A 25,517-nucleotide genomic window follows, 5' to 3' on the forward strand; every position below is an offset into this window, starting at 1 on the left:
GTTGATTGGCACCCCATTTGGTTCTTGGTAGTTGTTGGATGAGTTTGTTTATTGTTCGGAGCTTTCCAACTACGACGTTCGTGAGGTGTTTTTCTGTAAGTCAGTGTCCGGTCCAGTGTAACACCAAGGTACTTTGGATTGGGTTCAAGTGGGAGTGATTTATCATCGACTTTTATGTTTAGTGAGAGATTGCTTTTGACACACAAAAACCAGCAAATTTGGCTAAGTAGACGACTGGACACTTCTTCATCAATCGACAAACATCACTGATATTGAAAAAATAGTCCAGGAAGATATCACTGTCCTCAACGGATATTTCAAAAATTGGTACCTTAAGTTGAACACCTCAAAAACAGTCACTACCTTATTTCACCTTAACAACCACAAAGATCATGTGATATGCACAATTCAACAAAAAAAGCACAATTCAAAATACAGTAATAATTTGGAATCAAGCTATAGTACCAATAAACTTTTTTGTACCCTAACGCGGTCTTGAAATAACAAGCATCACATAGAAACATAGATAGGAGCATACGGTACTTAACTAATATCTAATCATGCTGTATGGATTTCAATACAACTAAACATTTTTGGAAAAGTTGGCGTGGCAAGCGAAACATACTCGAAAACGTTTGGTTTACAAAAACAAAAATTGCTTACGATAGCCATTAAGCACCACTGTTGAAAGCATCACTGTGGTGATTTACAAGAAAGGTGTAGTTATGGTATGTCAAGCGTGCCACACAAGTGTATCAGGTGTGCCAAGACGCAATCAACAGATTAAGAAACTCAACCAAAACAAGAAAAACTAATAGCAGGTGAAATAGTCCGGTGGGCTGCAATGCAAAATAACTGCCTGCACCAAATCATTACGATAATTCAAATAAAAAAAGTTTGTAACAAAATAGATGATTGTAAGCATATATTTTGATATGTGTGTAATAAAAACTATATCAAATGCGAACCGTTATACAAAAAAATCGGATTATTACTTCACTTGTGTGTAGAACAGCAGTTTTATACTGCAAAGTGTCTATTCCACTGCAGAAAAATATCATACAAAAACGAGTTTCACAATGAAAAGTGCACTTCATTCCACTTTCTAAAGCTATGCAACAAACAAGACTTTTAAGAGTTAATATTGCCGACATCAGGTCCTGTAGGTAAACAGAAGAGGAAAAACAATGATTGTTAGGCTGCAATATGGAAAAAAGCACATTCGTAAAAAGAGAATGATTACTATAATCAGCGCTAGAATAATAGAATAAAGAGAATAATCACCACTCAGCGCTACAGACTAGCAGTGAGTGGTGTTCAACAAAACAATGAAAAAGGATATTAATACAAATACAATAGCTTACCGCAGTTAAAATACTATAAACAAGTTTGTATTATTTTATAGAAAATCATCACAGATACAGTAAACTGGTGAAGAGAGATAGGCAGCAACGTATACGAAAAGCACCACTAAGAGCAGACAAGCCCAGTTGTCAACAAGGCGACCTATGATGATAATTCTTTGGTTCTTGACAACGCCAACCTGTAATCAAATCCAGAGATTAATATGGTGACGTTGAAAGCCCAGATGCCATTGGTTAACACGGCAATAGCTTGTTTGTGTAAAATTTGAAATATTCTTAAAAACGACATGTTGACGATTGAAATGAAACAAACTCGAAAAAACTTACTCAGCGAAATCGAATTCGATTTTCTCCTTTTCTTCAGGGGTCTTAAAAACACAAAAAACAGTAAGTTGAAAAAAATATTGATTAGTTTTTTGCGTTGTGTGGATGCACAAACTAAAGCCAATGACTTGGTGAAGTGAACACAAAGCCAACCTTTGAGAAGCAGTAAACACAGTGGATAAACACGCTAAGCGGGATACCAAGCAGATGGTTTTCAAAAGGTTAGCGAAACTTGCTTTTAAAAAGTCAAACTTTTGCTAGCCAGGTGAAATGCTTCGCTTCTGAGAGACCACTCGCCTGTGAAAAAGGGAGTGTTCTTCCTGGCCATCAGCACAAGGCTGAGCAGTGAGCACTCACTAGTACAGTGAGCAGTGAGCACTCACTAGTACAGTGAGCAGTTGCGATTCGCTAACCATAACGGTGTAGCTTCCACGCTAGTCATTTAAAGTTTAGACAAGAGGCTGGGCTCGTCATACCCTTGAGGGTGGTCGAACACTCTTGTGGCATGAATTAGTGGTGCGATACAGACGAGCCCAGCCTCATGGGCGAAACACGGTGTCTATCGCTGTCAATTGTTGCTACAATCGGCTGCCGAGAAACAGACCACTCGCCTGTTGAAGCTATTTCACTTTCTATCAATGACAGTAGCGTGTGATAACATAGTTATATAAGTGGCCATAATTGTTTCCGAAAGTGTTACTGGAACGCAAGAAATGCACATGTTTTCAGACCTCACCCATGTAGCTGCCAGGTGAATTTACCAGTTTAAACAAGCATAAAAATAACTCAAAAATATTAATACAAATATATGCCAGAGATGTGCCAATTGCTAGTACAAAGAAGCCTGGACGTCCCAGGAAGACATGGAGTGATACCGTAAAAGATGACAGGAAGCGGTGGCAGATGACCAACACTAGCTCCCTAGATCGTGATGAATGGAGACTGAAGATGTGCCTTGCAAGACCCCGTCCTACCCTGATTCAAGGAAATGAGACGTAAAACAGGAAGAAGATATGACAACACGCAAAGCAGTTTTTAGTTGTAACAGTTCTCAACAGTCGATTTTTTTCACTATTTCATGACTCCTGTGACAGCGTTTTCACTAAAACAATACAAAAACTAAAAAGTCTACTCGCAAGTTAAGCATTCAATGTACCGGAAACGCATCGACTCAACAAAATAAACATCACCTGCAATGGTTCGGACAAATTCCCTGAAATGCCCACTAAGCTGGCAGAAGCTGACGGGGTTCTGGAGCGTGACGACGATTTTCCTGAAGCAGATTCAAGTAGGCTTGAAACATTAGTGAATTGTTTTTTGTAAATATGACGTGCAGTGCTAAGAGCCTCTACACAGCACGTTGATCAACAGTAACTCATGTTTAGTGGAGATTTCTTGAAGCAAATAACAATTACCGAGTATGACAAGCATTATTAAAGCTTCGACAGTTTCACTCACTTTAATCTACCATCTAATTTCTATACTTACTGCCATGGGCTCTATCCAAGGGGGGTTGAGGGGGTGATCATCCTCCACTCATTGGAGTGGTTGGAATAACTAAGACGATTTGAAAGTTGTTGTTGAAATGACTATGACGATTTTAGCCAACTGTCCAAAAATCACCCCCCCCCCCGAATTCTAACAGTGGATAGAGCCCCTGCTTACTGCCATTTTAATGTAAAGAAATGGTTGAATCAAATTTGACTTGCCATACTGGCTAGTTTGAAACCACTCCGGTGTCGTGGTGAAAATTAAAACATGCCTTTTCATGCAATAGTTCACGCTTTACAAGCCCAGATCAGGCCAGTTTAACCCAGACAGCCAAATCCGTCATTTTTGCTGTCTGGGAACCATGGACTTATAAAGAGCGACAATGGTCTTTCCTGCTCGTCATAACGCATCGTAAATTTTGAAAAACTGTCTAACATTAATGACCTTATGTCACGTTCATTTCTCTTTCCGGTTGTTTAAAGAAAAAAAAAACTCATGTCAGGTCAATTCACAGTTGCAAATCCATTATATTTTTGAAAAAATAATTATTTTCAAAAACTTTCTACTTGAACACACTGAGTTGAAGACAATTTTATGGGATCAAAAATTTATTGCTCGGCTCACTCATGATTGAGTTAATTGGAGAAAGTACAACATGTTTTGTACCACAAGATACATTGCCGAATAGTTTTTTATTCAATAACGTTGCTTCTTGACTCCAGGTATGCTTTTTATCAACAGCACTATACAATACATAGATTGCCAGCAAGAATAAAAGCGCAATGCTTCCAATTTTAGAATGCATTGCATACTGCATACCGGTAGGGATGTAACCTCATTGGAACAGTCATAAAAACATGATTTATAATATGTTCTGAACGTTTGAGATAACATTGATAGATCAGAACGACAATCTAATGATACGCCAAAAACAAAACTGCACCTTTGAAGCTCGGCGGTGGCATAATGGACACAACAACATCGCTGGAAGCAGACTTTTTAGCTCTTGGTACTGCTTGCTTGGCTGGGTAACTGCTCGACGGAGTAGAAGGATTTCCTACAGTATGAAAAACACACAATAAAGTCGTAATTCATCCCAGGCAGCAAAATTCGTCAGTTTTATTCGTCAATGTTAAAATGAAGGATTTTGTTGTCTGGGCAAGCACTTTACATTTTTGTTTCGGCAAAAAAAAAATTACAATAACTGATATATTTAATGCCAAACGAATCCATTTTGCAAAATACTTAAGCCTACCTGAATCAAAAACGAAATCTTCGTTGTTTTCAGTTTCATCAGTAAAAATCTGTTTTACGTCAGTGACAGTCTCTTTCGTTTCGACAAAAGGAAGAGAGGAATTTGACAATCTGGTATAGTTAAGAAACAGCAGGTTAGAAAAGGCATTGTTTGACATTGCTGTCCAAAAAACGCGACGACAAATAATAAAAATTCCAAGAAAGGTACGTTGCATCATCACCTAATGAGAGAAATGGAGAAAGCATGGAGAAATGCCATCAGACATTAGTAGACATTCGTTGGCGTCCAACCTTCGCAATATGGGGAACAAGAGGCGTTAAATCGTATAAACAGATAGAATGTTAGAACCGCCAGTCTTCCAAAAATGATGGCAAATTGTGTAGGCTTGTTGCAAAAACAATCTCAAACAACTGAAAATTGACCACAAAATGCAAGACATTGTCAGCTGCTTCGCCGTTTTACAAGCAAAAATAATGAACTGTTTAACACAAAAAACGATCCCAAAATAGCACAATGATAGTTGACCTTTGATTCGTCATATAAACAGTTCAAAACCGTCACTTGCCTTTTGTATCTCGAGTCAGTTATGCTTCGGTAGATACTAGAAATTTTTCTGTAACGTTAAAACAACATTATTTGTACACAACAGCACTTTGAAAACTTACAGTCAATTATTTAGATATACAGCAAAAGGATCGTGTTGAAACGGTTGTAATAAGAAAAATATATCTACAGGTCTGAGAATGATGTCATCTCATGCAACACACTGCAGTGAAATGAAAGTTAGGTTTCACAATAGCTTGGGGGATCATCTATATAATTAAAGACAACAAAAGATGCTTTGAAACGACAAGGTAACAAGTGGCCTGCAAAACAATTCAACTTGATATACAGTATATATATCAATATAAATTGGTTCTATCATGTATGGCAGCAAACATGTCAAGCGCTAACCAGTTCCACGACAAACCGGTAAATACCGCTGTAATGTTCCATTGAAAAATGTTCAAACAGCTTAACTACAACGTGTTTTGCCAGTTTTCAGTTGCAACGCTCTCCCTGAAAAGGTTGTGCTTTAATTATTACAGTGCATACATACTATTTTAAGTGCAACATATATGTTAAATTACTTGTTTTCAGCGCTAAAGCCAGATGAAGCGTTTTCCACCGCTGGTAGATCTAGACTTGTCTCTTCAACATTTGTATCGCCTTTCGTGAATTCATAAGCAATTTTGAAAGCATGAGCAACTGTTAGAGTTAAGCTTTGTGCCTAAACAAGCATATCAATAAATGGATTATATATAATTGCGATCATTCGACAATAAAATTGAACAGATTGAATAATAACACTCACCACAACATGGCATTCGGTGGTTTGCCAGATAATTTCACATACTACAGAAAATTTGCAACGCCTTCATTAGCAACACCAACAAAAAGTAAAAACAACAACTTTTTATTTAGATAATAACCTTTATAGATAAAAGCGCTGATGTTTTGTTTTTTAATGGAAACTGGGTTTTTAAAACCAGCTTAAAAAGATAACAATTAACAATGCTGTAAAGTGGAATTCTTTGTGGCAGAATTAGTTATGCAATATTAATGAACTTAGCCCAATGTTTGAATTACCAGTGTATATTGTTGTCAACTTTTGTGTATGTCAAACGTGCCTGTCAAGTGTCAAGCACATTCATAAGACTGAATTACCACAGTAGCTCTATGAAAAAAATACTACCGGTACTTGCAAGAATTTCAGTAACACACCGAAGTTAAAACATTAGCAAAGCAAGCTATCACTGGGCTAAAATAGAAGTTTTTTTAAAGTGCTTAGCAACTGCTGGGGTAATAGAAAACTAGTTGAAACTTCCTCAGTCGACTAACCTCTTTTCTACTTCCACACATGAAAGCATGACATTCAAAGGCTTCAGTTTCTGGGTTTTGTGCAACATATCCAAATACTTTTCCAATAGATTTATCAGCAGTACAGAAAGATATTCTGATGTAACATAAGTAAAATAACACGACTAATCGACTATTGAAAGAAAATGTCCACCTCGTTGCCTCAGTGGTTACACGGCTACACGCCTGACTCAAGATCAAGCAGTGCTAGTTCAGCTCTCGGAGTGTGCGCTTGAGCAACACATATTAGGACTGCTTTCCATATAGTGATACCAAGTGGATGGAATAATTCTCTGGCAACAACACTTCAACAACTATTGGAAAAATGCATTCTGTCAATCTCGGTGACTGGGCCTGTGTCAGTGGTGCAAAGCCTCTACAAATATGCAAAGTTGCCAGGACAAAGCTTTTCCAGTACAAGGATTAACTCTTTCGCGACCACGGACGTATACACACGTCTTGAGATTTTAACCATGATGACCAAGGACGTATCCATACGTCCAAGGTTAAAAGGTGTTTCAACCAAAAAAAATGTAAATGATGGCAGATCCATCCATAGTTTTCACCTGTACTTATTCATTCTGCTGTATCTCCTAAAGCATTGCGTGCAGAAACGAAGTAAAATTTTTCTCATGTGCAGAATTGTTTTGGCATTCGATTAAACTACATATATTTTCATATTAGTGTATCATGCTTGGGTAGTAAAGATTATAATGAAGTATACTTTTCTGCAAATTTTTAATTTTTTTAGAAATTAGAAACAATACCGTTTGGAAAGTTGCTAGTTGTACACTGAATGTTTTAAATTTTATTGCAAAACTTTACATCTTCGAGTAACTGAAGATGTATGCTTTCATTTGATGTCAAGGTTGTGCGTCTACGTCGATCACATGAGATATTATTACGGCGTAAATACAACAGGTTTTTGTGAAAAATGTCTGGTTATTTAGATTAAAACGTCGTGACCTCGGTGGTTGCGAAAGAGTTAAACATTAAATGACAGCAAACATTGAGCTGACTAGTTTAGCAACGCAGCCAGTTTGTCTCAAACTTGGACTCACACACTTTGCAATCAACCTACAAGTAACTTTTGTCTGCATTTATTCCACCACAAACTGGGCCTCGTCACATTTGACATCAACACCCATGTTGGAGACAAAATTAATGCTTGGACACGAGCTAGAGCCGACGACATACAACAGGACATGTCATTTTATAGAAGATAGAAACAACTTACCGATTTATGTCAACATCATTGACAATTTCTTGGCTAGATATATCTTTTACGACAATCCCCTTAGAAGAAACAGTCAGCTGAACAAGAGGCGGAACTTTACTGGAAGCTTTGTGCTAAAAGCAAGTAAAACCTTGGTCAGAAAAGCAAAGGCTATGCATAAAAGTCTAAAAGTAGACAATAAAAGTTATGTGACTTTCACACCTTGGCCTTTCTTCAGCTTCTAACTTACTTTCACAGTGCAGAGGGAAGTATAAAAAACAGTGGAATATGTGGCATCGAAGCGGTTTTCTTAATTTAAAAAATCAAAGCATTTGCAGATAAGATTAGAATCCTGAATCCTCAAGAGGACATCTTGTGATGTCGAAAACGTTCGATACTTAATTTGTTGCGTAGTTTTGTGTTTTTATATGTAATAAACTTGAAGATGTTAAACTTGATCACGCTACTCGGCTTCGTATGCCTAAGATTAGAATCCCTGAAGTAATAGCAAATTTTAATTACAGCTGTAAAAATTCGTTTCACTGCTGTCGCAGCCATATCTTCTCCTTTAGGTGATTCAACCAATGTCATCCCAATGTACTTTGAGGTAAAGTTCATTCCTTCAATAACGACAGGTTTAGCCTCAATCCAGTTTTCAGATAGCTCTAGAATGATGCAAAAGAAGTGAATACTAGTCAACAAATTCAACAGTAATTTGTATTGCAAAATTAAGTAAATTGGTAAATGTATTTAACCAAAGCTAAAACCTTATCAGAACTGACGATGCACTAGCAAGTGCGAAATATATTTTCTGTTACATCTACTGACAACTGATCCCTGTTGCCTTAGCAATTAATGTTTTAGCTTTCTAGATATGGACCAGGGATCGTTTCGGAACAAGACTAGGTCAGAAAGCGAGGCAGACTCCGACTCAGCAGCAGCCTAGAGCAGTTAGTTATGTATTTAACCAGGTAGATTTACTTATTATCCTCACATATTTGTAGCATACCAGTACTGAAACTGAGTCCACGTCTTTTAGGTGCAGACAGTTAGGTACCTGCTAAATAGGTGCGCGCACTGTGGCGTTAATTGCCTGACTATGTATTTATGCAAGTACAGCCAAAAACCCACTTAGATTTAAATACAAAATCCAAATGAGTATCCTAGCTGATGCAAAGTATCATAAGTTTATAACATATCATCAATGCAAACTGAGTATGTTAATTATGGTACCCGGACATTTTGCCGAAAGTACATTTGCCAAAAGACATTTTGCTAAATGAACATTTTGCCGAAACTCATTTTTGTGTTATATGTATCGATATTCTCCACAATGTGTTTTAGTCTATCGTTCACGACCTTAGTCCTTTCGGCAATTTGTCCATCGGCAAAATGTCTTTCGGCAAAATGTCCTTTCGGCGAAATGTCCGTGCACGGTTAATTATTAGGCTAATCTTATACAATATAACTTGTTGGTTATAATTACTGTAATAAATGAGCATTTTTTAAAAAATTGTTTTCATATTTTTTTCGAAAAGCTATTCAAATGGCCCCATTAAAAAATCCTTTGTACGCCACTGTCTGCCGTACTACCATCAAGCACATAATGAAATAGACTTTACTGGGAATAGCACCTAAATGACCAGGTGCTACAGTGCGCCACTGCCATATCTAAATATCTTGAACCCACAATATGCACACTTATTTGGCAGGCACCTAACTGTTTTCACCTAAAAGATGTGCTCCGCTGAAACTTTTCAAAAGTTTTGCATCATTTGAAAATTTGAGCATTTTGAATTTATAAAAAGTACACTATCAAAAAACAAATTTGGCTATCTTGCAATGTTATTATACAATATCTACTCTAAGCATCTTTCTGACCAAGTGATAATGGAAAAGCTGAGATCCAGGCTTGGCATCTATCAGATGTGAGATGTTACGAGATGAACATTGAACAAGGCTGCACTGTATAAACATGCACGTGCACGAAAGAAGTCACATGACCAAGGAAAATTTATTTCTTCAAAGATCATAAGAATAACCCTTAAGGATGCACCAAGAAGCGTTGTCCTAACTTAAGAATGTTCTAACCAACCTTCAAAATATGAGAAATTGAAAACGTTAAATCAGATATATACATTCAATAGCTTACTTGTTAAACTTAATAATATTCAAAGGCAACACCATGTTTCATGGCACTAGAGAATCATTGATTTGGCGGAGCTGGTATACAAGTCCTCCCCCTCCCCCCCTGGTAACTCATAACAAAGACAGGACTCGACCAAACACAGGCCTCGAAATTCACGGCGGACACCGCGGACATGTCCGCCGTCACAGCATGTGATGTCCGCGGGAAGTACCCTCTAAATCGGTCATATTTGTCCGCCGAGAAATAACACAGGAACTAGCGATACAGATCGTCATTGCATAGCACGAACAATTGTTGCGAGAATATAATTTCCCGCGCATCTAGAAAATGTAAATACTGCATCCCTTCGCTTCCATTCAAGCAGGAAAACCTTCGATTTTTACGTTGCTTTAACAATTGATGACATTGAAACAGTGTAACAAAGGTGAATTCTTCGCCAAGAATCGATGGGAGTACCGATACTTTTACACTAATCACGCACAACGTAGTTCAAGTCTTACTTGACAGTGTCTGGCATTGATCTCCGAGTAATATCATAAGCCAAGATTGGTTATAAAATTTGTTAAGTTTTGGTATTACAGTTGAAAAAGAAAAGGCCCAGGGAAAACACGCAAAAATACAACACGAAAAATAAATCTAAAGAAAAAAGCCTAGCGAAACTTTGCACAGCAGAAAATAGTAGCGTTAGTGTAAAAGTTTTCCGACTCGTGCCCAGAGCATTGTGACGCAAGAAGCCACACGACCTCGTTCGGTGGAAGTTAATCAGTTATGCGGCGTATAGCAGCTACACGGCGCTTTGACTCTTCAAGCGCACGTCGTTGGTCTGATAAAAGCCTTTCCAGAGTGACTTCGCTGAAATTTTAAAAAGCCTTCTAATAGTTCTCAAATGGTGAAGAATTATCAAGATACAGTGATTAAGCATGACGATCGACGCTAAAACTGGTCTGTCCGCCGTGAGACTTGATTTGTCCGCCGAGATAGCTGCTCAGACCGGACACGTTTGTCCGCCGTCAACAAAAACGAATTTCGAGGCCTGCAAACATATAGGGTGAAACTACTTTACCTTTGCTTTACTGTTCACACACTTCAATCCACATGTTTTGGTCAATTCCTCTTTGTCATGAGTTACCAAGGGGGGGGGGGGACTTGTATACCAGCTCCGATTTGGCTAGTGGTTAACCGTATCTGTCACTGCTTCCTTTTGGCGGCAAGAGTTACTGGCCGAGACCATCAGGTCTATGTCTCTCTTATTGCTAATTACTCCGTCGGCTTATATCAAATAACACCGGGAAAAAGTATGCCGTTGGTCAAAAGCCTTATCTATCACTTCAATCAAATTAATTCGCAAAATATATTCGCGATTGACTGATTGTGTATTTTAGGTAGAAAAGGTGATAAAGACTCGGTTTTAGACCTATTTTCGCCATTTCTTGGTCAAATTTTTCAGTTGACATTTCATTTTGAAAGTCTTCTTGCATTGAACACAGAATTTCATCAATTTTGTTTTTCCGTTTCTGTGCAAACAGTATTACATGCACTTTTTGCACTACAAAGCAATTTGCGCAAATAACGAATTACCTTCCTAATTATTGTCTGCCAGCAAAAAATGACTCACATCGTGTCAGAGACTGACTCCCTACCCAGACAACAAAATCGACATTGAATCAATGTAAAAATGACGAATTTTGCTGTCTGGAATTTTAGCGCCGCCGACAAACACAAAATGAAACCGCACTCTAATAGTAAACTGTCAATCAAGCTATTGAATATCAGCAAATTTCTTGCATTTTATAACTGGCTGTGACAAAAGGTTTATTGTGAACTTCACAATTATCCGATACCAACATAATCGGGATTAAAATTTGGGGCAAGAAAAAAAAGTAAAAGTCAAGTAATCTCAGGTTTCTAGCGTCACTGCTTCCATGTGAAATTGCTGAATTAGCAGAGGGCGAGACCATAAGGTCTACGCCAGTAACAGATACGGTTAATAAAGTGTTACATCGGCACTTAACAGAACACACAGTACATCTACTTCAATAGAAAACTAGATGGAGAAAGATGTGTTGAACAAAATCATATGCCACTTTTACCACACAACTGCTTGTTCTAGTTTACTCGGTCGAATTTTGTTTTAGTGTGGTTATTTACAAAAGTGCCTAACACAGAGGGGTTACAGCCAAAAAAAGCCTTGCAATCAACGCCCAACACCAGCCTTAGTCCAAAAACAAATCACTCACTTTTATGCTTTGTTCTTGTTGGAATAATCTTTAGAGAAGACGGCATTTTTTCTTCACAATCTAACGTACAAATAAATTTGAAAGTGATTAAAACCAACAAATAATCACACTAAAAAAAGAAAAAAAACGGAAATATGAACACCAATACAGAAAAAACTGTACTCAACTGACACAAATCAACTTATTGGTGTGGCTACTGTAGCCTGCACGCTAGTATCCTATACGTGGTTTACCAGTACAACATAAAGAAGTTACAGCTGTCTGAAACAAAACTAGCAGTTAGTAGGTTAGTTAGCTGAGAAGTGGTGTTGTGCTACCATAGATATCTTACATATAGATATGCAACTCAGTGGTGCGTAACAATGTTTGAAAGCTAACAGCGTAGCTATGGCTGTATGCATTGGCTTCAAACTTGGCACAGCAAAACAACTTTATTTTTAATATATTTTTTTGGTTTTTGTTTAAATAAAACTTTCTTCGTTTTCAAGTTGACGTATGGATTGCTTGTGATGACGTCACATTCTCGTTCCGCATGGACTGCTTTATGGAGATTCTGGCGATTGAAAACAAATCACAGTCACAGAGGGTACCTCTAAATACCCGTTGTCAGGCATTGTCGGCTTTTTGGGGGGTTGTGGAGCATTTTCAGGGGTTGTCGAACATATTCAGGGGTTTCAGGTATTGTAGCGTAGGGGCTAACTACTTTCAGGCATTGTTGGGAATTTCTAGGCATTGTGTAGGATTTCCAGGCATTGTCGATCATTATCAGTGGTTGACAGGCTTGTGAGGCATTGTCGAACATTTTCAGGCATTATCGAACATATTCAGGGGTTGTCGAACATATTCAGGGGTTGTCAGGCATTGTAGAGTAGGTAGCTACTTTCAGGCATTGTTGGGAATTTCCAGGCATTGTCCAGGATTTCCAGGCATTGTCGATCAATATCAGTGTTTGACAGGTTTGGTAGTCATTATGGAACATTTTCAGGCATTGTCGAACATTTTCAGGGATTGTCGAGCATTTTCAGGGGTTGTCAGGCAATGTAGAGTAGCTACTTTCAGGCATTGTTGGGAATTTCTAGGCATTATCTAGGATTTCCTGGCATTGTCGATCAATATCAGTGTTTGACAGGTTTGGTAGTCATTATGGAACATTTTCAGGGATTGTCGAACATTTTCAGGGATTGTCGAGCATTTTCCGGGGTTGTCAGGCATTGTAGAGTAGCTACTTTCAGACATTTGTTGGGAATTTCCAGGCATTGTCTAGGATTTCCAGGCATTGTCGATCAATATCAGTGTTTGACAGGTTTGGTAGTCATTAATAATGACTCATTATGGAACATTTTCAGGGATTGTCGAGCATTTTCAGGGGTTGTCAGGCATTGTTGAGTAGCTACTTTCAGGCATTGTTGGGACTTTCCAGGCATTGTCTAGGATTTCCAGGCATTGTCGATCAATATCAGTGTTTGACAGGTTTGGTAGTCATTATGGAACATTTTCAGGGATTGTCGAGCATTTTCAGGGGTTGTCAGGCATTGTAGAGTAGCTACTTTCAGGCATTGTTGGGAATTTTCAGGCATTGTCTAGGATTTCCAAGCATTGTTGATCATTATTAGTGGTTGACGGGTTTGTCAGGCATTATCGAACATTTTCAGGGGTTGTCTAGCATCGACAATGCCTGGAAATCCTAGACAATGCCTTGAAATTACCGACAACCCCTAAAAATGCTCGACAACCCCTGAAAATGTTCGACAATCTCTGAAAATGTTCGACAATGCCTGAAAATGTTCCATAATGACTACCAAACTTGTCAAACACTGATATTGATCGACAATGCCTTGAAATTCCCAACAATGCCTGAAAGTAGCTACTCTACAATGCCTGACAACCCCTGAAAATCCTCGACAACCCCTGAAAATGTTTGGCAATGCCTGAAAATGTTCTATAATGCCTAACAAACCCGTCAACCACTGATAATGATCGACAATGCCTGGAAATCCTAGACAATGCCTGAAAGTAGCTACTCTACAATGCCTGACAACCACTGAAAATGTTTGAAAATTTCCGACAATGCCTAACAACAAGTCTGTCAACCATTGATAAGTAGGTAAAGACCTTTTTTGGAGCTGTAGTTCCAGGACAAGCTGAAGTTTTATTCAATTAATCTACTGAGTGTTACCAAAATGAAAGTTACTGCTGGCTAGGATTCCGAAAGCTGTGCCATAGCATTTGTTAGCCTAGTTATGGTGTGTACCAAACATTAAAATTGTCTTGGTTTGGCGGTTGGATCCGTGATGCTAATGAAGCTGTCTCAGCAGGGGGGAGGATGCCCCCTGCCCTCAAATTTTCTTTTGATGGGGGGCAATGGTGCCCTTTTAAGGTCATGTAAGCTACTGCAAATTTTGCAATATAGGCTAACAACTTCTGCTATTCGCTTTTAGCCAAATTATAGGGCCTATAGCGTACAGTAGGCCCACACAAATTATCCCGTGGACACATTTTATACTTTGCAGCAGATTGTGATGCTATGAATGTGAAATTTACCTTTCGTTTCTTCTTCAAGCTATTGCAATTATTCATCTGTCTCCCATTTCGACTTTCATGGCTAATAGCGGGAAAACGAACGAGTTGCCCAGCATTATCGCTATATCTCATCCTAAAACTCTCGTCCTAAAATTGTGCCGGCGCTCCTCTATCTCAGGTTTGTAAACTGCCTACAACAAGCTTTAATGAGTCACTGGAAATAAGCTTAAATGATAGTTCCAACGATCATGAAACAGAAGTTGCATAACCTACGTGAAGAAAGATTATTGTCTTGATTTTTCATAGTAGGCTATTCTGTGAAAACTTGAAATATACGCCAAACAAAATATTCCAAAGGAGCTCAAAAGCCACCACTCGCCAAGCCCAAACCGTACAATAATAGCCTACCATAGATACGCTAGCCAAGCTGGCAACCTTGATTGTTGATTGTGTCCATAAAGTCAGTCGAGCGTGACGATAATTCCACGATTGCTGAGTTGCATATCTATATGGTGCTACTCTTCTACGAATCGTCCTGTTCTGTGTGATCAAAGAGAAAATGACGTCATATGTCACTAATGAGAATCCACTATTATTAAGGAGTCGATGTAGGGTGAAAATCGTAACAACACCTGCACCAAAATGTCTCCCATTTGTTCGTTTCTTGTTCAGTTTCAACAAGTTGGTTGGCTGGTTTTGAATCTTTATCCTTGGGCTGCCTTGATAGGTTATTTTTAGTAGTTTTGCATACTTGTAGGAAATTTTGATGCAGGGCCGGTTATCGAGATTGACAGAGTGAAGTTTTGATTGATTGAATCTTTATCCTCAGACTGGGAAAGCTTCTTGAAGAGCTTAATCATGGCAGTTTCGCATACTTCATACTTGCAGAGTGTTGTATTTCCAGACGTTTAATATAAAATAAGCAATAATAACAGTAGTAGCCAACCAAGTGAGAAAACCATTTAGGCCTATCTCTTGTAGGCCTACCTACTTACTAATAATAATAATGTTATGGTTTTATTTATTGTCGCTCTACAACAGCTAAGGTCTTTTAGCGACAGGGCTCATGTTTAATTTTATATCAGGTTTTGCGATATTATCACATTATTACCCGATTTATTCTCACTGCGTTACGCAAGAAAGAACACAATCGGTACCGTTTTTAAAGTCTTCGGTTTGACCCGACCTGGAATCGATCTCAGATCTACCAGCACCAGAGCCGAAGACGAAACCACCAGGCCACTGAACTGGTGTAGTCTACCTACTTACTAATAATAATAATGTTATGGTTTTATTTATTGTCGCTCTACAACAGCTAAGGTCTTTTAGCGACAGGGTTCATTTTTAATTTATATCAGGTTTACGATGTTATCACATCATCACTCGACTCATTCTCACTGCGCTATGCAGGATAGAACCATAAATACCTTACATATGTAAGATATCTATATCATTATGTAAGATATCTATGATAGAACACAATCGGTACCGTTTTTAAAGTCTTCGGTTTGACCCGACCTGGAATCGATCTCAGATCTACCAGCACCAGAGCCGAAGACGAAACCACTCGGCCACTGAGCTGGTTTACCTACTTAGGCTACTAATAATAATAATGTTATGGTTTTATTTATTGTCGCTCTACAACAGCTAAGGTCTTTTAGCGACAGGGCTCATTTTTAATTTATATCTGGTTTACGATGTTATCACATTATCACCCGACTCATTCTCACTGCGCTATGCAGGATAGAACACAATCGGTACCGTTTTTAAAGTCTTCGGTTTGACCCGACCTGGAATCGATCTCAGATCTACCAGCACCAGAGCCGAAGGCGAAACCACTCGGCCACTGAGCTGGTACTTAGGCTACTAATAATAATGTCATGGTTTTATTTATTGTCGCTCTACAACAGCTAAGGTCTTTTAGCGACAGGGCTCATTTTTAATTTGTATCAGGTTTACGATGTTATCACATTATTACCCGACTCATTCTCACTGCGCTATGCAGGATAGAACACAATCGGTACCGTTTTTAAAGTCTTCGGTTTGACCCGACCTGGAATCGATCTCAGATCTACCAGCACCAGAGCCGAAAGCGAAACCACTCGGCCACTGAGCTGGTTTACTTAGGCTACTAATAATAATAATAATGTTATGGTTTTATTTATTGTCGCTCTACAACAGCTAAGGTCTTTTAGCGACAGGGCTCATTTTTAATTTGTATCAGGTTTTCAGTATATAAAAGCAACGCAGTATATAGTAAGAAAGAAACGCAAAACAATCAACTAAGGAACGTGGTACAGAACGCTTAATTAATTACACGGGTTGTGCGGTGGTAATCAATTCCAGCTTCTGTACCAGAAAACGCTGAATGTTATTATGTAGTATAGTTCAGGCCCTCAGGGGCAAAAATGAGCATCTTTAGGCTAAACGTGTTACACGTTGTTTTTTTTGCATTTTATTGTAGTTGATGAATCTAACTTCAATTTTAGTGGGTGCCGCAACTTTTTGGGTCACGTAATCACCCCCAAATCGGGGATTCCCCCAAGTCAATTTTGAGCTCTTTTCACGGCATTTTTATGCAATTAGATACGTTATTTTTTACATTTGGACTGACTGCCACTACAAAATACACGAGATAAAAATCGCACAAAATTATGTTATTAATGACGTCATTGTGACGTCATGTATTAATTTTTTGCTTGTTTTTTTTCTTATTGTAGTCACTTGTTTGTTGTTGGTGTTACTTTTTTGGTTACAATAAGTTACCAATGGTTTTTCAACTGATTTGATTAGTATTGAGTGTCAGTACTAACATATTCAAAATCTTAAGGAATCCAACTTCCGGAAAGTGGTTATTTTCAAGATAGCTTCCAAGATGGCCGCTAAACCATTGAACAAAACAGTAAATTGACCATAACTCGGTCATCATATGACCAAAACATGTAGTTTTGGTGTCTATATCTATATTTTTATACCCTGTGAAGTCAATGAGACTATTCTCAGAATTGTTGAATTATCTGATAGCCTATAAATTCAATATGGCCATCCAAGATGGCCGCCAAACCATTAAAATAACAGTAAATTGACCATAACTCAAGCATCCTATAACCAAAACATGTAGTTTTGGTGTCTATATCTAGGTTTTTATACCCTGTGAAGTCAATGAAACCATTCTCAGAATTGTTAAGTCATCTGATAGCCTATAAATTCAATATGGCAATCCAAGATGGCCGCTAAACCATTAAAATAACATAGTAAATTGACCATAACTAGGTCATCATATGACCAAAACATGTAGTTTTGGTGTCTATATCTAGGTTTTTATACCCTGTGAAGTCAATGAGACTATTTTCAGAATTGTTGAATTATCTGATAGCCTATAAATTCAATATGGCAATCCAAGATGGCCGCTAAACCATTAAAATAACATAGTAAATTGACCATAACTAGGTCATCATATGACCAAAACATGTAGTTTTGGTGTCTATATCTAGGTTTTTATACCCTGTGAAGTCAATGAGACTATTTTCAGAATTGTTGAATTATCTGATAGCCTATAAATTTAATATGGCAAACCAAGATGGCCGCCAAACCATTAAAATAACAGTAAATTGGCCATAACTAGGTTATCATATGACCAAAACGTGTAGTTTTGGTGTCTATATCTAGGTTTTTATACCTTGTGAAGTCAATGAGACCATTCTCAGAATTGTTAAATTATCTGATAGCCTATAAATTCAATATGGCAATCCAAGATGGCTGCCAAAACAATTAAAAATGTACAATAACAATGTATTGTTTATTAATAAACCCGGTAAATTTCTATATATATTTGGGTTAACTGAGCAGGCATAAAGAGCTCATACGATGTGGTCATGTAGACTCTTGACATAATCAGCGTAAAGAAAGCAAATGGATCAAGTATTACTAATGCTCATCGCTGTCACTCTCGATGTCATCGCCTGTAATTATGTGATTGCTGTATGGACACATGAACCAGTTTGGCATGGTCCACATCCAGCATGGTATGGTAGCACATATCTCCGGCAACTACAGTGAGGTGAACACGATTCGCAATTGCAGTGATCATTTTCAGTAGGTTGTCCGGGGCAGCTTTCATGTCCGTCATGATTGGAACCATCTGATTATTGTCTACTTTCCATCCCCAGTCTAGAGCATCCATACGATCGTCAGTAGCCTACCCATCCTGACCATAATCTGGTAGTAAACTCTGAGGCAGTGGAATTTGGTAAAGGATGATGTAGGTGGCAAACGTTCAGGGTGAACAAAGGATTTGGCTGTTTTAATTTTCTTGACCAATGTATTGTATCGCTGTGTTTCTAGGTTACTACTGCCATCGTTGCCAAACATAACGGTCATAGCTTTGTTTCCAAGATCCTTAATGATGTGGTCTGTCTGATTTGGGAGAATAAAGCAATTTGCACATTCTTTGATTATTGGTTGACTTTTCACTAGTTTCTTGAAAGCGTCTTCTTCCCGATACCAAATATCCTTGACGTTGAATCACAACCGGTGAATGAAGAGGAGCTGTAAGCATAATTATGTCTGGTCCGATGATTGCTTTAAGTTTGTTGATGTCTTGTATCTTGGTTGCGTAAGCCTTTTCGGAGCGGAAGTAGAGGTCTTTAATGTCTGGGTCAGTGTCAGCATAGCGTAGTATCAATATTAAAAGGTCCGTGTCTTCACCAATTAAAGTCGTACTATGTCGATGAGGGCTGTCCATCTGCAGTCTTGACGATGTCAACATCTGCATCACCTGGAGGGTTCATCACATTGCAGCTTCTATTCCTCAGTTGAGCAGAAATTAATTCTTCCTTGTTGGAAGCTCGAGGCAAGAACTGCTCCTTCTTTCCAATGAACTGGGTGTCTACAGTAAAGTGAACAACCGGGTGGACGTTCATGCCGCGTCTTTGATGAGTATTGTCTTTGATAGACGGACCACCATATCCATCAAAGACCACCGTTGCTAAGCGATAATGACGAATGGTAAAATCTGCATACGACAGTGCAATAGACCCATAACTGTCTCCAGTTTCCATGGCACTCGATGCAACAAGAACCCTCCATCAAGGACGTAGTGATCGGTTTTCGAGGCAGATTCTTTCACTACTTCATAATCGGCTGACATCACACTGCTGGCATGTTCTGTGATGGCAATAGCTATTTGAGGCTTATCTTCTGCAAGAAACAGGGTCTGGATGTTACGTGGCTGTCACAAGTAATACTCGTCTTCCTCTCAACTGGTCTGAGTTTTTGGGAAATGACAGCAACAAAACTGCGTTATATCAACTGGTTCAACAAGCTGTGATAACTTCAGTCGATCCAAACTTGTTTACGATTGTTGTAACATCGTTAGATACAGCTCTTAACAATCAAACATTGGACATGTCTGAGGTTTCCCCATGTGATCACGAAGAGGCAGACACCCGTATGTTTCTCCATGTAAAACATGGAAAATCCGATGCCATAGTCAAAACAGTAGATACTGATGTGGTAATTATTGCAATTTCGTGTTTTGACAAGTTAGAAATCTGTAAACTATGGGTTGAATTTGGAGTTGGAGAAAAAATTCGCTTCATTCCAATCCATGATATTGTTTCATCTTTACCTCAATCTCCGATGATTTGCGCTTCTTTACCTTTGTTTTATGCTATCACAATCTGTGATACTGTTTCGTCTTTGGAAAAAAAGGCTTGGGATTGTTGGATGCTTAATCTTACCGAAATGTGTGGCTTATTTAACTCTCTGAATTTCTCAAGCTCAACTAGTTCTATAAATGACATACAAAAGTATGTCATAGCTCTTTATGGCAATGGTCCTACTATCACGGATGTAGACGAATGCCGTTATATGATGTTTACCAATGGTTGCACTATTGAAAAGCTGCCACCAACGTTAGCTGCTCTGATGCAACATACACGCAGAGCGATACATCAAACTGAAATACGGAAATCAAGCCTCGTAAATGTTCAGCAACTACCTTCTCCTTTAGCTTGGGGTTGGAAACATAATGATGCAAATCAGCTTGTTCCGTTTTGTCAGTCTACTTGTGGCTCTCGATGTTCCTGTAAAAAAAAATCCATAAAATGCACAAGTCTTTGTTCATGCGAGTACGAAACATGCAATTCGACCACAAAATATCCAATCCTCTCTGATGTTTCATCTTCAATCCACATTGACGTTTCATCTCCAATCCACACTGATCATTGAAAAGAAGAAGAAGCAAACTTCTTTTCAACATCTACACCCACGACCTGCCAACCACGGTCTCCGCAAAATACGCTTATGCGGACGATCTGGCAATTCTCCACTCCACAAAGTCGTGGGAAAATCTAGAAGACACCTTGAGCCAGGACATGCAAACCATCTCAGCTTATCTCCAGAACTGGCGACTGAAACTCAGCGAAACCAAAACTGTGGCGGCAGCTTTCCACCTACACAATCGGGAAGCTGATCGTGAGCTACATGTCCACAACAACGGAAAACCTCTGTCCTTCTGCCCCGAGCCAAGGTACCTTGGGGTGACACTAGACAGATCGCTCACATACCGCCACCATTTGGTGTCACTGCGCAAGAAACTGACATCCCGCGCTGCATTACTGAAGCGCCTGGCAGGCTCTAGCTGGGGGGCGAGGGCTGACACTTTGCGAATAGCAGCCTTAGCCCTTGCCTACTCTTCAGCAGAGTACTGTGCACCTGTCTGGTGCCGCAGTGCTCACTGCCACAACATCGACACTGCCATAAACAGCGCCCTGCGCACAGTGACCGGATGCCTGCGTCCCACACCATTGGACAATCTCCCCATTCTCGCTGGCATCCAACCTGCTGAGCTTCGTCGCGAAGAAGCCACTCTGTCCCTCGGTCGACGGGCACTGGAGCCTAATCATCTTCTCCACCACAAGATCTCTGCCTTCCCAAACGGGCACCCCCGCCGACTGAAATCAAGACACCCATTCGTGGCAGCCGCTCGGCTTCTGATCAACGAAGCTGATGAACAAGACATCTCTGCGGCTACTTGGGCGGACCATAAATGGAATTCTGAATGGAGGTCAAGCACCACCAGACTCCATTCATTCATCCCCGACGCCGACACACGCCCAATCGGCCTGACACTACAGAGACAGGCGTGGGTGCGCCTCAACCGTCTCCGTACGGGCGTCGGCCTTTTCCGCTCAACCATGCACCAATGGGGAATGGCTTCTTCCTCCTCCTGTGAATGTGGTGCCGAGGAACAGACCGCAGACCACATCATCAATGACTGTACCATCTTCAAGCCACCTAACGGAGTGGAAGGTCTGCGCGTCATGGATGATGAAACTAAAGACTGGCTGCTCTCTAGCAGCCTTCCAGTGTAGTCCGGGAACATCGTGAATCTGGGGTGGTAAAAGGATAGACCCTCGGCCCCAGAAGCTCAGACGACGACGACGACGACGACGACGACTGATCATTCAAGAAATGCTTTTGACTTTCTAAACTCTATCTTGTAACTTGAAAAAACTTGTCGTACACGAATTTTTTTAACATCAAATTACGTATGGTAGCAATTTAACATCGAAAACCGCTAGTTTTTTCATCTTGAATTAACAGTGTTAAGACTCTGACATTGCATCATCTGGGGTCGTGTATTAATTTGATTTGTAGATCATAATTAGGCCTACATATTATTTTAAATTTTAAAGTGGCATGACCAAAAGGGAAATTCACCCCTGGTAGCTGCTTTTTCTGGTTATTCCCTTGATGACGTCGTTATTGCGTCATACTGTACTGGAATTATTGTTATTGCTTGCAATTGTAAAATTTTAAGCATTTGCAAAACTTATAATGAGAATATTTGATCGCTTTTTTCGGAATAAACTTACCTTTGGTTCCTGAATTTGAAGTTGTCTAGTTTTAATAATGTAATGATGACGTCATAAAAGATGCAATCATGACGAAACTACTTTTAGGAATTGTGAAATGGTTTTAGTAACCGGTACTCCAACTAAAACCAACAGCAAACGACCAAAATAGGTTAAAAAAGCAAAAAAATATATGTGATGACGTCACAATGACGTCATCAATCAAATTGTTTTGTGTTTATTTTGTCTCACTTATTTGTATGTGCTTTTTAAGTTAAACTATACAAAAATCCAAAATGTAATTGCACAAAAATGACGTAAAAAGAGCTGAAACGTGATTTAATGGAAAATCTCCGATATAGGGGTGATCACGTGACCCAAAAAGTTGCGGCACCCACTAAAATCAAAGTTGGGTTGATCAACTGCAAAAATATGCAAAAAAACAACGTGTAACACGTTTAGCCTAAAGATTCCCCTAAGGGCCTGAACTAGTAAGGCAGGTCACAAGTTACATAAAAACGACGTAAATAAAATGACTACTATAACACAGAGGCTTTGAATCACTGACGCAGACCCGGTCACCGTGATTGACAGAGTGAAGTTTCCGATTGTTGAAGTCTTGTTGCCGAAGATATTCCATCCATTAGATGCCGCTGAATGGAGAGCAGTCCTTAACGTGCGTTGCTCAAGCGCACACCCCGAGAATCGAACCAGCGCCGCTTGATCTTGAAGTTTCTTCGTTCCAGAAGTCACGCGCTAACCAACTGAGCCATCGGGGTGAGTTTCCGATTGTTGAAGTGTTGTTGCCGGGGAATTATTCCATTCATTTATTATTAATAGGCTATTATTGTTATTTTATTAGATGTTATTTACCATTAGGTGCCGCTGAATGGAGAGCAGTCTTTAGAATGAGTTTGTTTGTTTGTTTGTTTTTCATATCTTTATCCTGCATTGCGAGAAAACGGACTTGAGCGCTATGCATCGGTGTACGCCTTCCGACGTACACCTGACCCACGCTGCAGCCGACGGCAATGTCTGTTTCCGGTTGTCTACTCCAGGGCTTCCCAAACTGGGGGTCGCGTAACGAACTTCAGGGGTCGCAGAAAGTACACCAATTTGCACAAGGTACTGCATATTAACACTTCTGTGCGAGATGCGGTGACAGTTATTAATTAACTTTATCAAGAGTCGCGCACTCAATAGGCTGCTCGTATATTTGAAAATTTATGACGTGAAATGCAATCGGAGTTAAAAACTTTTTCACTGCATCGTGAAGTGAGGTGGCTTTCAAAAGTCAAAGCTTCAAAATGGCTAGCCAATTAACGTTGAAAACCTAAATCGTAATTTTTCCAACAGAATAAAATTCAGCCTTGGTCCACCATTTTCGCAATGACATCTAGCTTTTGGAATTATGCCAAATGTCAGATTTTCTTGAAAAATTGAACAAACTAAATTTGTCTTTCCCAGGAGGAATCATCAATATTTTGCATTGAAATCTAAAATTGATGCGTTCATCAAAAAATTGAACATCTGGAAACAAAAATTTCAAAATGATTTATCTGAAATGTTCTCACTTCGCCTACCGTTCCAATCTATGCAACATTGAAACCGTCTTGAGACCTGCATTAACAAAACACTGAGCCACAGCTGGACTTGCTTTGGAGCAGAAAGCAGTCACACCCATCACACTGGATAAATGTGTTTGCTTTTTTGTTTTGTTTCCAGTAGGCCGCCCATAGGCTTCGTTGTTATTGTCAGAAATAAATAAAAACAAACTGAACTGAGAACGGTAAATTATCTTTGGTTTTCGTTAGATTTAAGCTTTTCAATAAATATCACAAATGTATATTTCGCACTGTTCGTCGTTTTAATCGTAAGGGGCCGCGAAACATTTTAGGAAATTAAAAGGGGTCGCTAGCAAAAAAGTTTGGGAAGCCCTGGTCTACTCTACTTATGACTTAAATTTGGTAGTAGTACCAATTACTCGAAATCGATCACTGGGAAGAGGCAACTATCGTAAAGTTTCTTGCCCGGAGAAACAACAGCAAGTGCGGGTGGCTGGAGTCGAACATGCAGGCTCTCGACTGCGAGCCCAACGAGCTAACCCGCTTGATCTTGAAGCTTCTTTCACGCGCTAACTAACTGAGCTATCGAGGCGGACTGGACAGATTTGTAACTGTAACAGATTTGTTGTGGTTGGAAAGCACAAGCATGGATCTAGCCAACAAGTTTATTCGAAGTCTCAAATTATCACTAGCTCCACGTGGTGGTTACCTAGGCATACCACATTTTTATCGCCTAAAAAGAGGGCACGTTTCGCCAGCGAGTAAAATACAACTAGAATGTTACGTATGAAGAATTTTTTGCATCCTTTTGGATAATTATAGACGTAGGCTATGCAGCAAAAGTTACAACAACAAAAAACAGACAAGTTTGTTTGTTTCTCGAAAGCCGATTTGTTAGATTTGTGTGACAAAATGAAAATGTGATGTGACAAATCAGACAGTGTCTGCAGGTAGCCATCATAGCCATGCCTTAACTTTTTTCAGAAAAAAAGGATCAGCTCAAAATCATAAAACTACTTGCACGAAATATAATTGAAGTTGTATAGGCTACAGCTGTTAATGAGATGCTAAGGACAGATTCAACTAAAAGGCTGTTTCTTTCCTTGTACCATTGTGGCTACATCATAGATTAAAGTCATTCTACATTAATTTTGCACTCACATAAGTTGTACTTATAAGTAGCCTATCCATGCCACGATTTATTTTGAAGTAGGCTGTCTGTATGTCATGCATATTGCATAGTGCACTTTGGATTATTTTTTCGATTTGCTTCACTTGACAAATTAGCCAAACTATTAAGTTGGTAATCAGCAACGTTTACAAGCGCTGAATCAATACAAAATAGATCTGGGTAAAATAATAGTTTATTGTAAAAGTGTGAGAACCTTAAAATGTAAATATGTCAAACTCTTCTGCAAGTTTTTGCGTTTTCTAATGTTTCATTTCTTTGTGATTTACTCCATTTTTTAATTTTCTTATTTTTTAATTTGTCCAATTTTTCATTTTCATAAATTGGTTGATCAGATCTCCTCAAATGAAGAAATTTCCTCAAAAGTGGATTTGCAGTTCCACTCGTATTCATCGCTGACCATTATTTGACTTTTAAGACAATCGCAAAGCAATGTAGTAACCTATGTT

The 25,517-nt window shown here is 39.1% G+C and overlaps 1 protein-coding gene across 1 annotated transcript; it reads right to left on the reverse strand.

Moving 5' to 3' along the window:
* Positions 1 to 485: 485 nt before the first annotated feature.
* LOC145776723 (PTB domain-containing engulfment adapter protein 1-like) lies at positions 486 to 11,981 on the reverse strand. The gene is made up of 10 exons (XM_082587952.1): positions 11,936 to 11,981; positions 8,072 to 8,214; positions 7,571 to 7,683; positions 6,316 to 6,430; positions 5,565 to 5,704; positions 4,435 to 4,544; positions 4,123 to 4,236; positions 2,879 to 2,961; positions 1,692 to 1,732; positions 486 to 1,543 (listed from the first exon to the last, which is right to left on the reverse strand). Exons 1-10 carry the CDS (start codon positions 11,979 to 11,981, stop codon positions 1,507 to 1,509), a joined length of 942 nt encoding a protein of 313 aa, XP_082444078.1. The 3' UTR covers positions 486 to 1,506.
* Positions 11,982 to 25,517: the final 13,536 nt, after the last annotated feature.

This window comes from Aplidium turbinatum, chromosome 9 (genome assembly GCF_918807975.1).
Source record: "Aplidium turbinatum chromosome 9, kaAplTurb1.1, whole genome shotgun sequence".
NCBI classification, from domain to species: domain Eukaryota; kingdom Metazoa; phylum Chordata; class Ascidiacea; order Aplousobranchia; family Polyclinidae; genus Aplidium; species Aplidium turbinatum.